General features: G+C 40.4%; 1 protein-coding gene across 3 annotated transcripts in view; it reads left to right on the forward strand.

Moving 5' to 3' along the window:
- Window positions 1-6,569: 6,569 nt before the first annotated feature.
- The window catches only part of MMS22L (MMS22 like, DNA repair protein), a 103,347-nt gene continuing 97,225 nt past the window's right edge, over window positions 6,570-12,691 (forward strand). For 2 of the 3 annotated variants that reach the window (XM_064649914.1, XM_064649915.1), the window contains exons 1-3: window positions 6,823-6,921; window positions 8,196-8,377; window positions 10,528-10,653. In XM_064649914.1, coding sequence (XP_064505984.1) covers window positions 8,205-8,377; window positions 10,528-10,653 — 299 coding nt within the window. In that variant the 5' untranslated portion in view covers window positions 6,823-6,921; window positions 8,196-8,204. Of the gene's footprint in view, window positions 6,658-6,822; window positions 6,922-8,195; window positions 8,378-10,527; window positions 10,654-12,691 lie in introns of those variants that run through there. The other variant, XM_064649916.1, reaches the window with a different exon arrangement.

Here is a 12,691-nt window from a genome sequence, read left to right on the forward strand (position 1 = left end):
GTATAGATGAGGAGACAGAAGAAAAAAACCCTTGGAAGCAGCAAGATGCTTTTGTGAGGTATTAAGTATTTGTGCTACGATTTTTTCTGGTCTACTATGGATGCAGATAAGAACTGCAAAGTTTTATGGATTTACATTTTATAGAAGATTGAGTATGTGAACTCATACAGTACATTATGTTATTTCTAGCTTGACTTTGCAAAAAAAGCCCAAACTGGTTTATAGTATGAATATTTATCACTATCATCTACTTTACATAATATATACATAGGTTTATATATAAATTGGAATTCATAATATTGAGTCAATTATATGGAATTTTACTGACTAGAATGCATAGGATCAACTCACAAAATATTTCCTGGAAAGCATTAGTGAATGTAAATTCATTTGAGATTTCGATCAGATATTCTGACTACTGTCATTCCACTGGCATATATCTTTCAATGGGGAAACAGATAAATTTGGAATTAAAAATATTATCAGTAACTCTCTTTCCACTCTCAATATCGGTTTATGTTGGTTAACTTTATTCTTTGTCAACCAACTTAAACAATTACTCAAAAGGGAGGCATCTTGTCATATGTATCTATTATTCCTTCTATAATGTAATTCCCACTGGTTTTCATGCAAATTATGCATATGAAAGGATTGCATTACTAGGCTAGATTAAGAGAATACATTTGAAAATACTTAACATACCACTTCAGAACCTCATATTTATAATGGCACTTGAACCTGGAACAATATAAACAAAAGCACAAAATACAACTCCTAGAAATATACTATGGACGGATTTTTCTAAACTTTTTGTTAGAGATATCACTAACAATTGCACTGAGTTAAAACTATTTTGCTGGCTTTTTCATATATGAACAAATAAAGAAATATGACTGAGAACATTCAAAAAAACTTGCAATGTTCCTATACCGGAGAAGTTACATGCCAGTAAGAGGACAGTGAAAGGGTTACATTTCAAATATATGAACTAGATGTCTCTTTAACCATGCAAAGGTCCTAAAATTTTCCTTGGTAGCCACTATGTCTTTTTTAAAACATTATATTAATCCCGATCCCCTGGAAACATTGCCAGTCATCTTTAACTCTTCAGACACATTTTTTATTTTGACTTCAGAAGTGTTGTTCTCCTCCCATGCCATGACAACTCAAGGATGGTATGAACTGCCTTCCTCTGACACAGGAAAGATATTGGGCCCTTCCTTTCTCAGAACTAAAAACTAATGGACCTCCACTTTAACAGATTAGGTAGACACCAATTGGCTCTTTCCTAGATCCATAGCTCAGAAGCAGAGTCAATCTTCTAGGCTAGTTAGAATGGGCTAATTTTCTAAAATTTATTTTGTAATCTAAAACATACTGCTGCACAGTATGATGGCTCACATTCAGACATTAATCAGGTTAGTCACAGGTACTTACCGTGAGAGATAAGGCTATTGGAAACAATATCCATGAAGACTCCCGCTAGGAGCATAAAGCTTTTAATTAAAAACCTATTTAAACACATGTTGCATCTTTTCAAACTGTACTAGAATGTATCCTGGGTTAACAGACGTCATTGCACTCACAATGTGCACATCATATTGTTAAGGAAACATCATATTTTCTTAAGGAAACAAGATTTTCTAACAAAGTGAGAAACCACCTTTCATAAAGTGAACATACAGAAATTATATGGCAGTTGGAATATCACACCTAAGTCCAGAGCACTGCATTTCAAGAAAGTAGAAAGGCCAGGGGACAGCAAAAAGAATTAATGAAGTACAAGAAATTTTTTTTCTATAAAGCAGAAAATAACAAACAGGGATTGTTTAAGAGAGGAACACGGTGAAAACATGACTAAGAATCTCAAATACATAAGAGTGTGGTGCAAAGAAGAAAATAAAATCCATGTACCACCAACTAACTAGCAAAACCTAATAGGTTCAAGTAATTTGCTTGTAGCAAGCTAAGTTTAAGAGCAGAAAGCACAAAAAACTAATGGGAAGACTAGTGAAATGCTGGAATAGATAACTTAGGTAAGTAATCATAACAAATCTTTAGGCAGATAGTCAAGTGCTCATTTAAAAAGGCAGCTTCGATTCATCCTGGCTCAGAAGGAAGAGTGAGAGAGTGGGTATGACACCTTTTTGGAGTAATTTTTAAGTGTATGATTCTATGCTGAAGTGATCAAAGAAATGTAGCTATGTAGTGATACCACATTACAGTACCATTTGCTGTGGGATCTTGACTTGGAAAGAAAGTCTGGAAAAGACCCAACCAATTTTTTCATGTACAAAACCACTTGGATTCTTATACAATCTATGGATCACTTAGCTACATTGATCCAATCTGCAGCTTCTTTATTCAACAGTTTAATGCTAGTTACTTCCAGGGCTGGACTATACATAACCAATGTCTAATCTAGCCACAGGATATAGCATTTTGCTTCCTGAGAGGAATTACTTAGTAACTTGTCCCATGGCCTTGAGGCCAGACAACACTAGCAACAGCTACTAATAACACCGAATTCCAGATGTAGAGTCTGGTGGAAATTTTTAAAGGAATTAGCTTTACAATACTTTGCTTTAAAAATCTAGATGTACTCCAAATTTTTGATCCCCTGTCTCTAGCTTACTATTAAGTTGGGATCATTAGTTTCTTTGGTTGTTTCTTTTTTTTGGGGGGGGGGTTGCTTGTTTGTTTTTAATTTAAGCCTAAAACTTTTTATTGGCAGATCGACTTTAATTATTAGAATCAAAATCCTGTAAAAATGGCACAAGCCTTTGGAGAGTTAACACAAAGTAAGTAAAGGACCTTCTCTAGTCAACTATTTTGTTTCCAGTAAAAGTATATATGATTGCTATAATGTAAGAACACAGGACAAATGTACAGCTGACAGCCTAATTAGCAACTAAGTATGGGAAAATTAATATTTTCCAACTTCATTTCAATATTCTTGCTTTTTATTCTATATTAAGTAGCATATAGAAGTAGGAAAGTTACATAGCCATGCATATTTCCTACATATAAATCACTTAACACCAGGTAAATGATCCAAGGAAAGTAGAACAAACCTGCATCATGATTCACCTTTTGGATAGTGAGAACTAAACTATTAGGAAAAGAAACGTTTTCAAAATGTATAAAGACCATGACACTTGAAATAGGTACAACAGCAACATAGCGAGTATCAGGTGTTCTCAAAGTTTCTGCAGATAACAAAGTAGTTCCCACTCAAAGCATCGTAATTTGACAAAATTACAAACATCTGTGCTTCAAATAAAATCCTTTGAAATACATCTCACCTATACGTGATTGCTCTCTGATAATGTGTACATATTGCCCTTTTCACAAGCTTTACAAAGAGGCACAAAACGCAACACCACCTCCACCCTCAAATCAGTAAAGGTGCCAAAAAACCACGGTCCCAAAGTGAAATGAGCCTCCGGTTTGCCCCTTGGGGTGTCTGCAGCGTACTCACCATGGCGGGCTAGTTTTGAAGACTTTCTTCCCCTCCCCCTGCACCTATGCACAACGAGGGAAAATGGAGAGCAGTTTCAGCATTAAATTTGAACTTCCCTGCTTTTGTTAGCATGAGTCACCACCTTAACATTATCTCAGCTGTAGACTTTTATCTGTGAATATCTAAACCCTGTCTTGTGGAAAACTAATTACTGAGCCACTGAGAGGCTTCATAATGTCCTGCATTTAAGTCCTGAACATCATACATAATGCATAGGAAGCAGTCTCTGCACTCTGATTACAGAACACTGTCATTAAGAGAGCAAATTAAAGATGTGAATAATTCACTGGCTGAGCTTATTGTCAGTGCTGCATTGTGAAATTAGAATTTCTAATAAGTACTGCAATTTTTTTAACCCAATTAACACAGAGAACATCTTGAGTCTGATTAGTACAATAAAAATTATTACCTTATTCTTTTGCTTCACAACAGCCAAATTAAATACTGTACTTAATTATGCAGCATTCATCGCTTCTGTGCTAGAAATAATAATAATAAAAAAAATTCTCACTATCGCTTTAATAAGACTTCCGATATTTAGAGTGCCACCAAAAAATAGAGCACATGAATCTCCTGCACAATTTCTTATCACAAAGTTACTGGCTTTTTTTTTCCCAAAGACTTTGAAAATCGGTTTTAATATCGGCAGTCAACCATGATGTCACTGCTGAAGTCTTCTCTGAAACAAAAACGTATTCAGAAAAAAACACCACAAAATGACCCTTCCGAGCAGGCTCTGAATATATATTGTGAATTAACTTTCTCTGGGTTGATGTGAAGGTAGGAAAAAAAAAAGCATTACCACTCACTGCCTTGAAACCAAATACACAAATATACAAACATATATACACACACACACACACACACATATAGGCTGTTTCAGAGAAGATGCTTAGGAAATATACTATGAAAAAACAGGAGCTGGATCAGCTCTCTTACCTCAGTTCCCTCTTGGCATGGGATAGATAACATCCTTTCATCCCAGGAAGGAGAAAAGTCCAATTCAACATTCAGCGTGTTGATTTTTTCCCACACGATGCCTGCTGCCATGTTAAATAAAGAAAATGATCACTGAGGATGCAGCTTTTGTCTCCAAATATTTGAATACTGCCTTTTAGTGACAAGGACCCCAGGAACCTTCGCACATCTGGCAGCACACACCACTGGCTGCAGCTGCTGCAATGGGATTTTTCCTCAACCCTGTTTCATTTCCAGCTCCTTTTCTTCCCCATCCTGAGGAAGTTTAATCACCGAGCATGGCTGGGGAAGAAAAAAAAAAAAGAAAAGAAAGAAAAAAAGGAAAGGTGGCATTGCAATCCCAAGCTTTCTTGGTTCTTTCCTAGAGACAGGGACTGCAGCAACCACCTTGCATCTTTGTCTAGTTATTTTAGCATGTGCATGCAAGAGGGGAGGAAAAAAAAAGAGTGAAAATTATTCAGGCATAATGCAATAGACATAAAGAGAGACAAAAAGACAGGGAGAGAAAGAGAGGGGAAGAGAAAGAGGGAGAGAGAGGGAGAGAGAGGAAACAGAAAGACTAAGAGAGGGAGAGGGGGCTGTCAGTGCAGATAAATCTGCATATGGAAATCAGGGTTATCCTGGGTACAGTTTTATTTAACCATGATGTACTGTTTTTTTAATTAGAGAGGAATTTAAAGAAGGAAATGAGAGATTCTTACAGACGCAGGAGCAAACGAAGCATTTTGAATCATACCAGAGTTTTCACAGCAAGATGTAGCAGCAACAACAAAACTTTTTATAGCAACTTTCTTACTAGAAGCAAGTTCCGTGCACTGCTGCTAGCTTGCACCCGAAAGCTAGGCAAAAGTGGAAAAGCATTCATTTTGAAATGAAATCAAACCACAGCAATCCGAAATAATACAATATTTTTTAAAAAGACCAGAAGCCACTGGGTGTATAGTATGCGTTTTAAGCTACGTTATGCTAGGCACAGGTTTTAGGACTTTCACCCTAGACCTATTTGGTCACCCTAATCTGTGGTGACTGACATACCCAATGAAGGTGCTTTAGTAAATAAGAGGAGTGTTACCCAGCCTGAATTTCAAATACACTAAACAGTACTTGATGAGAATTTCTTGTGATTGGAGTTGTTGAGCATTACCTGGCAGACAAGGGAAGGTTGGATCTGGATCTATAGGACATCAGAAAAGACCAGCGGGACCTTTTGCCCATCTCTGTGAGGGAGAATGGAGATGAGTGAACTGAGAAGGCCTAAGAGAAGAAGGAAAATGAAGTTATGAAAAGGCTGGACAAGAAAGAAACCAGAGAAAGGTAGTGAACAATTGGAGTACAAGGGAACTTATATGAAATATGAGGCAAGACTACTTACAAGAGCATGTAGTGCCAGGCCAAGGGGGAATGGGTTCAAATTGAAAGAGAGTAAATTTAAATTAGATATTACGAAAAAAAATTCTTTATTGTAAGGGTGGTGGGACACTGGAACAGGTTGCCTAAGGAACTTGTGGATGCCCCATCCCTGGAGGTGTTCAAGGCCAGGCTGGATGGGGCTCTGAGCAATCTGATCTAGTGGAAGGTGTCCCTGCCCATGGCAGGGGGGTTGGAACTAGATTATATGTAAGGTCTCTTCCAACCCAAACCATCTTGATTCCATGATTCTGCGAGTACAAAGGAAGCTACATCTGATGTGGGCACTAAGTAGCTGTGGTAAGATGGTGGTGTTCAGGTGAGAGGTGGCCAGACACCACTTGTGGTGGTTGGCCGGGCAAGGGACGGCCACGGAAGCAGGGAGACCGAGGCGGCTGGGTGACACTGGGAGGAGCAGCCGGCGCCGCACGCGGCGATTCGCCCTGGGGTGGGCGGAGCAGAGCACGCGACGTGAAACGGGTAGAGGAAGAGATCGCGCGGGAGGGAGTAGGAGTAGGAGGAGCAGGAGCAGGAGCAGGAGCAGGAGGAGGAGGAGGAGAAGCAGGAGAAGGAGCAGGAGGAGGAGCAGCAGGAGCGGCCGCCGCGGGAGGAGGAGCGGCCGGCGGCCAATCGGCGCCGCGGCGCGTGCGCAGTGCCCCCGTGACGGTGGCGCGCGGGACGCACGGACGGGCGGCGGGCGCGGAAGGGGCGCGGAAGGGTCTCGGCGGCCCCGCAGCCCCGCAGCGCAGGTACGGCCGCGGCGCCGCCCGGAGCCCCCCGCGCCGCCCGGGAGCGGCAGCGGCGCTGGGTCGCGGGCGCCACGCGAGCGGGTCGTGTTCGTGGCCGCTGCCCGCGGTCTGTGCTGCCCGCCGGCGGCTCCCTGGGCGGCCGGGATGCTCCTCTTGGCGGCCGGGATGCTCCTCTTGGCGGCTCCCTCGCCGGTTTGCAGCTTCTGCCCGCGCATTGCAGCCCCCTGAGAAGTTTCTCCTGCATGGGTGGCCAAGAAAGTTGCGGTGCTTAAAGTCATTTGGTTCCGCGGGATCAGGGGTGGGATAGACAAGTACAGAGCTGATGGGAGCTGCGGCCGGGAAGAGCTGCCCTTTTTGTACCTTTTCTCCCAGTGTTTTCTGTCGTCTGGGGCGGTTTCGTTACCCCAAATTGAACAGGCTTTCTTTAGAAATTCACGTGGTTGAGGGCATTCCCTTCAGCTGCCTCGCCAGCTGTGCCAACACATAGGGGGCATAGGGGCCTGCTGTACATAGGGGCCTGCTGTAAACTGGAGCACTGAAGTCGTTCTTTCCCTTCTTGCTGCTCTGCAGAAATGTGAATGGATGGGAGAAAGTAGAACAGAAACTGTTTTCTTTTTTTTTTTTTCCCTTGAGCTTATTTTTCAGTCAAGCCTGTACTACCCACTTCTAGCCATGGTGTAAACTAGTTTCTGCAAGAACCGTAACAAAATCTGCCAGCAATGAAATTGAAAACTTAGTTTAGGGTCTTAGTTATATTGTTTGCATATTTTTGTGGAACTCTGTGACACTTGTTGCCTGGTTTGGCTCTTTTGATATGTTGTATATGAATACACTAACTAACTATACAGTGAACTTCTTCTGGACATGATAATCCTTCTTTGGTTTTGTTTCTCTTTTTTCAGATTCCTAGGTAATTAGACTTTTTTTTAATAAGAATTTCTAACTATGTGAGAATCAGCTGTACAGTAATTTTTTGAGCTTTAAAACTTTAGCATTTCAGGGTTCTGTAATTGTCATATGGGGTGTATTTACTGCTTCCTAGAAGGAGCTTAAGCTGTAATGTTGCCTTAAAGTTATGGGCAACTGGGAACCTGTAATGCATGATGTATTTTCATAGCATAGCTACTCTGGTCATAAAATGAAGTGTTGCTGAAAGTAGCTCACCCATGCCTTGTAATGCATTCCTGCATTTTTTGCCCCATATTTTGCCCTACTGCTAGTCTAACCTTGTGGCTAGTTAATTTAGATAGCTAAAGCAGAAGGAAATGAATCTGCTCAGGGTTTTTTTTAGTTACTGATTTGAGTTCTTTAACAGTTTGTGACAGAGGAAGATGAAGTTGCACAAAGCGGCGGAATTTTGAGGCACGGCATGAAACCGTGATTGCCTGCCTTGGTGCTCTCACCTTTTAGTTTTATGTTACAATTAATCGGATCTGTGTCCTCACTTGAGCTGAAGGATTATGTAGAGTTGTAACAATGAGAAATTTATTTGAAGAAACACTATGGGTATTTTAACATCTGTTTATTTTCTGGGTCAGGTGGAAACAATGGAGGACGAATTTGAGGCTTTGTCCACACCCTCATTTCTTACTGAGAGCTTGGATATGGCAATGGAAGTGGAGAATGAGAAGCCACCTTGTTTTTCTTGTGCTTTTGACAACCAAAATGGAGGGAGAAGCTTCTCTGCGGAGTCTTATTTAGCAAATGGGTCTCTTAAGAGGTATGAGACTTTTTTGAATTACAAATATAAGAACCCTTTAAGATGTTCTTTCCACTCATGTTTGGTGCCTCTGAACGCTGACAAGTTTCCAGATCAGTTTGTTCTTCAGCTCTTATGGTCCTGAGATCAACTTGGTGGTATACCAAAGTGGGAAGGGCAGTTGTGTTGATAAACAGCTTTGAACAGTGTTCTAGGTCCAATTCCTAGCTTTGTGAACTTGCTTTTAAGATATTGAAAAAGATATGTTTACAAGCCTGTTAGGACACTTCAAAACTGGCCTGTTGGACAACAGCATCTGAGATCACTTAAATCTCTAAAGGGGCTTCAGCACTGCTTTTCCCAGTCATATGCTCTATTAAATGCTGGCCCTTTCTCTCTTTTCCACACTATAGAAACAAACCTGCTCTGCCCAGCTGCCCCAGATTGCTGGGACTGTCCTTTGTAGCTTTAAGACCATCTTTCTCAAAGCTTTACCATTGCATGCATTCTTGATTTAAGGTTCAGAATTTGCATGCTCGGCAGGTAAGTATTTTCTGTGGTATTTTAAAATGTTACTTTGGTTTAGTTATTATCTGCTTTACTGTCTGTGATCCAGCTTAGTTTTCTGTGCCATTTGCTCATCATACAGGGGTTGTCTTGTTTTTCCCGCAAAAGCCTAATCTTTCTGTCTGCCTTCCTGCCAAGTCTCATATTTTGTGTTATTTTGTTTATAACCTTCACTTCCACAGCCTTTTCTGTAAAGCCTTAGAGGGGGTTCCACTGCACCTCCCCCATTTCCTGCCTTATTTATGATATATTTTAGTTGGATCGTAGTGCATTCATTCAAATCGATGTCAAGTAGAGTGCTGAGGGAGCCTGTGTCTGCATGAACATATCAGTAGTGGATTCCACAGTGACAAAGAAACATTTCACTGAAATAGTTTCTGTCATTAAAATTCGCTCAGGAGCTTGTATGTAGGCAGGTTTCCCAATAACTAGTTGTGATGATATTGTTCTCCTGTTGTGTATTTACATTGTCTACCTGGATTGTAAAGTCTTGGAAAAGCCTATATGTGAGGGACTCTTTTGTCTTCATTACTTAGAACAGGAATAGCTGCATTTAATTGCTAAAGACTTCAAAACAGTCCAGTGTTTAAGAAGTTACCAAGTGAACTAAGGTGTTATGGGAGATTAAGCCAATTATTTAGCAGATACTCTTTCTGCTTCTGAGAGCTAAATTGGTAATAGTACATAGTTCAAGCAGAATATTAATTTGGTGTGTAATGTAATAAAAACTAAGTGCTTGGCTAGTATGTATTTTTTTAGTTTTTAGAATAGAAATATTTCTTGCATATTGGTGAATTGAGCTTCATCTCTATGGTAGTATTTTATGAAGGGCCATGGGAAAATTCTGAAATATTTTACTTTGATATTGTTATTATACAGCTTGCTGTGATTTTTTTTTTTAAAGGACATTAATGAAATATTTTTCTATTTGCGCAATTAGTAATGTTTTAACAATACAGGTGTCTGATTTTCTACACTTTAAATAATATCAGAATTACCATTTTACTCAATTTTTTCTTTTTAAGCCAGAGTGAAGGATATTTATGGCCTAATGGGCCTAATGTTATTTAAGTTATAATGATGAGGTAATATTTTGACCCTCATCTGTTCACTTGCCTAAAGGTGTGTTTTTATTGGTTTTCTGTATAAATATTATTAAATGTGTATAAAGGAACTAACGTATGTTCTGGCATTAGTTATTAGGCAGGTAGTGTGCATTGAGACAGATTGCAAACATACACTTATGGTGGAGTGTGTTATCTTACGTAGCAGCCCTCTCTTGTAAGGACTGACGTGTGCATGTTATGTCTTGGCCCCTCTGTAAGGATGAAGATGCTTCAAGGTGGTAGCTTGTTAATTTTTATTTGTTTCAAAATATGTTGTGACCTGTGACTGTATCCTGTTTTCATGCTCTTGAAGCTAGGTGTTGTCATATGCTATGTATCATATTGCTGTAAAATGTAAACTGTCTTTTGAGACATATATAGGATACATGTTGCTGATATATTCAGGAAGTATTGGTGGTACATAAGCCAGCTGTAGGTTTTGTATTCCATAGGTTTATTATTGAGGAATGTATGAATATTGTTGGCTCTATTTTACAGGGTTTTGCTGAGACTTGATCCTTCTCCAAATGACTATGAAGAAGATGTAGTGGAAATGTTTGGCTTTCAGTGGGTTACTGAAATGGCGTTAGTTGAATCCTGTGGATTTCTCTTTGGATTACTTAGGTATGACAACGTTGTATTTTATAATTAATCCGTTTCTGTAGTTATACCCACCTTAAAGATGTAACAAACTTTTCAGGTTTTTGATAGTAATAACATAAAAGACTGTGGGCTATGCAATGCATCTAAAAAAGATTATGCTGTCTGTTTAATGCTCCAGTAAGTGATGGATACGCAGGTGGTGGCGGTAGATGACCCATGATTCAGATCCATATAAGAGAGTAGACAACACTATGGCTTTGTAAACACTGATCTTGGTGCTTTTCTTCAAGTGTTTATTACGCCATACTCTTTTATGGAGTTTTCCAAAAGCACTATATGCCTTTGCTAATCTGTTGTCTATCTCTCCGTCAATCTTACCGTCTGAGGAGATGAGGCTACCGAGGTAATTAAACTGTTGGACTGATTTGAGCTCTGATTGACCAATGGTGATGTGGGGATGATGGGGGACATCCTGAGGTGCAGGCTGATGGAGGACCTCTGTCTTCTTTAAGCTGACTTCCAGCCCAAAGAGCTCAGCAGCATCTGCAAAGCAGGATGTTAAACGCTGCAGAGCTGCTTCTGTGTGGGCAACAAGGGCGGCATCATCAGCATAAAGCAGCTCCCGGACAAGATGGTTTAAGGTCTTAGTGTGGGCCTTCAGTCGCCTTAGATTGAATAGACTTCCATCAGTATGGTATCGAATGTAGATACCGTCCTGATCATTGAGGTCTGCTGTGGCCCTTTGGAGCATCATGCTAAAGAAGACGGTGAATAGGGTAGGAGCGAGAACGCAGCCTTGTTTCACACCATTCTTAATTAAAAAGGGCTCAGAAAGTGTGTTCATCCACTGGTCAGACTATGTCACCAACACATCTGTTCTAGAGCAAGCAGCTATCACAAGTATTGAGGCCATGCTGATGAGAACACAGCTGCGTTGGGCAGGTCATGTCTCCAGGATGAAGGACCACCGCCTCCCTAAGATCTTGCTTTACGGTGAACTTGCCACTGGCTGCCGCATGAGAGGAGCCCCGAAGAAAAGATACAAGGACTCCCTGAAACAACATCTCAGCCTTGGCCATATTGATCACCATAACTGGTCTACTCTGGCCTCAAATCGGGAGGCCTGGAGACACACCATCTATAACGCAGCTGTCTCCTTTGAGAAAGCACGCAGGATCACCCTCGAGGAAAAAAGGCAACGCAGAAAGAACCGTGTATTGCAGAATACACCATCTAAGGAGTCTTTCTGCTGTGCCTTTTGCAATCGGATATGTCTGTCACGGATTGGCCTCATAAGCCACCAGCGCGCCTGTAGCAAATGTGGATAGAGCCTTCCCAAATCTTCGTTCGCGAAGCCCAGCCATGAAGTGATGGATAAGGCAGAGATGGGATTGCAGGAAGAAGTACATTGTGTCACTGATTTTTAATATTATGTGACTTAATAATAAGTTTCTCAGTAGTGTGATACATATCTTAGCCATCACTAGATAAAGAATTGGTAACTGTAGTTATTACAAGAGAGTGTTGGGGTTAATTTAGAAGGCTCTGGCTTCAGAATATATGAACAAACTATGTAAGATTTCCTTGAATGAGGTTGTGCTACCCATATAATTGAAGTTGTTTTTTGAAGATTTTTAGTCCCTTTTTGTGCATAAAGGAAAGTGGAGGTTAAAAATCAAATACTATAAATGCTGGATGCAGCACTTTCTTCAATTGTTTGGATTAGGATAGCTTCAGCAATCTCTTCAGATACAGTTACTCAGTGTTTGACTAATTCAATGTAGATGCTTAATCTGGTCAATGCAAATACACAGATCACTGATAATCCTCTTTGCTACTGATAATCCTCAGAATGTACAGCACATACAGAGAGCGGATGGGAGAGAAGCTTTTGTATGATTCCACAAATATATGTGATGTATTCCATCATTCCTTTCATTGTAGTGGATTCTTCCATGCCTTTAAGGTTTGACCAAGGGCATGATGTGAAACATGATTAATAGGGTCTGGCTTATTGAAGCATGATGGCATAGATGGCAGGAAGTGTATTAAAACCAGT

Source organism: Pseudopipra pipra, chromosome 3 (genome assembly GCF_036250125.1).
Source record: "Pseudopipra pipra isolate bDixPip1 chromosome 3, bDixPip1.hap1, whole genome shotgun sequence".
Classification (NCBI taxonomy): domain Eukaryota; kingdom Metazoa; phylum Chordata; class Aves; order Passeriformes; family Pipridae; genus Pseudopipra; species Pseudopipra pipra.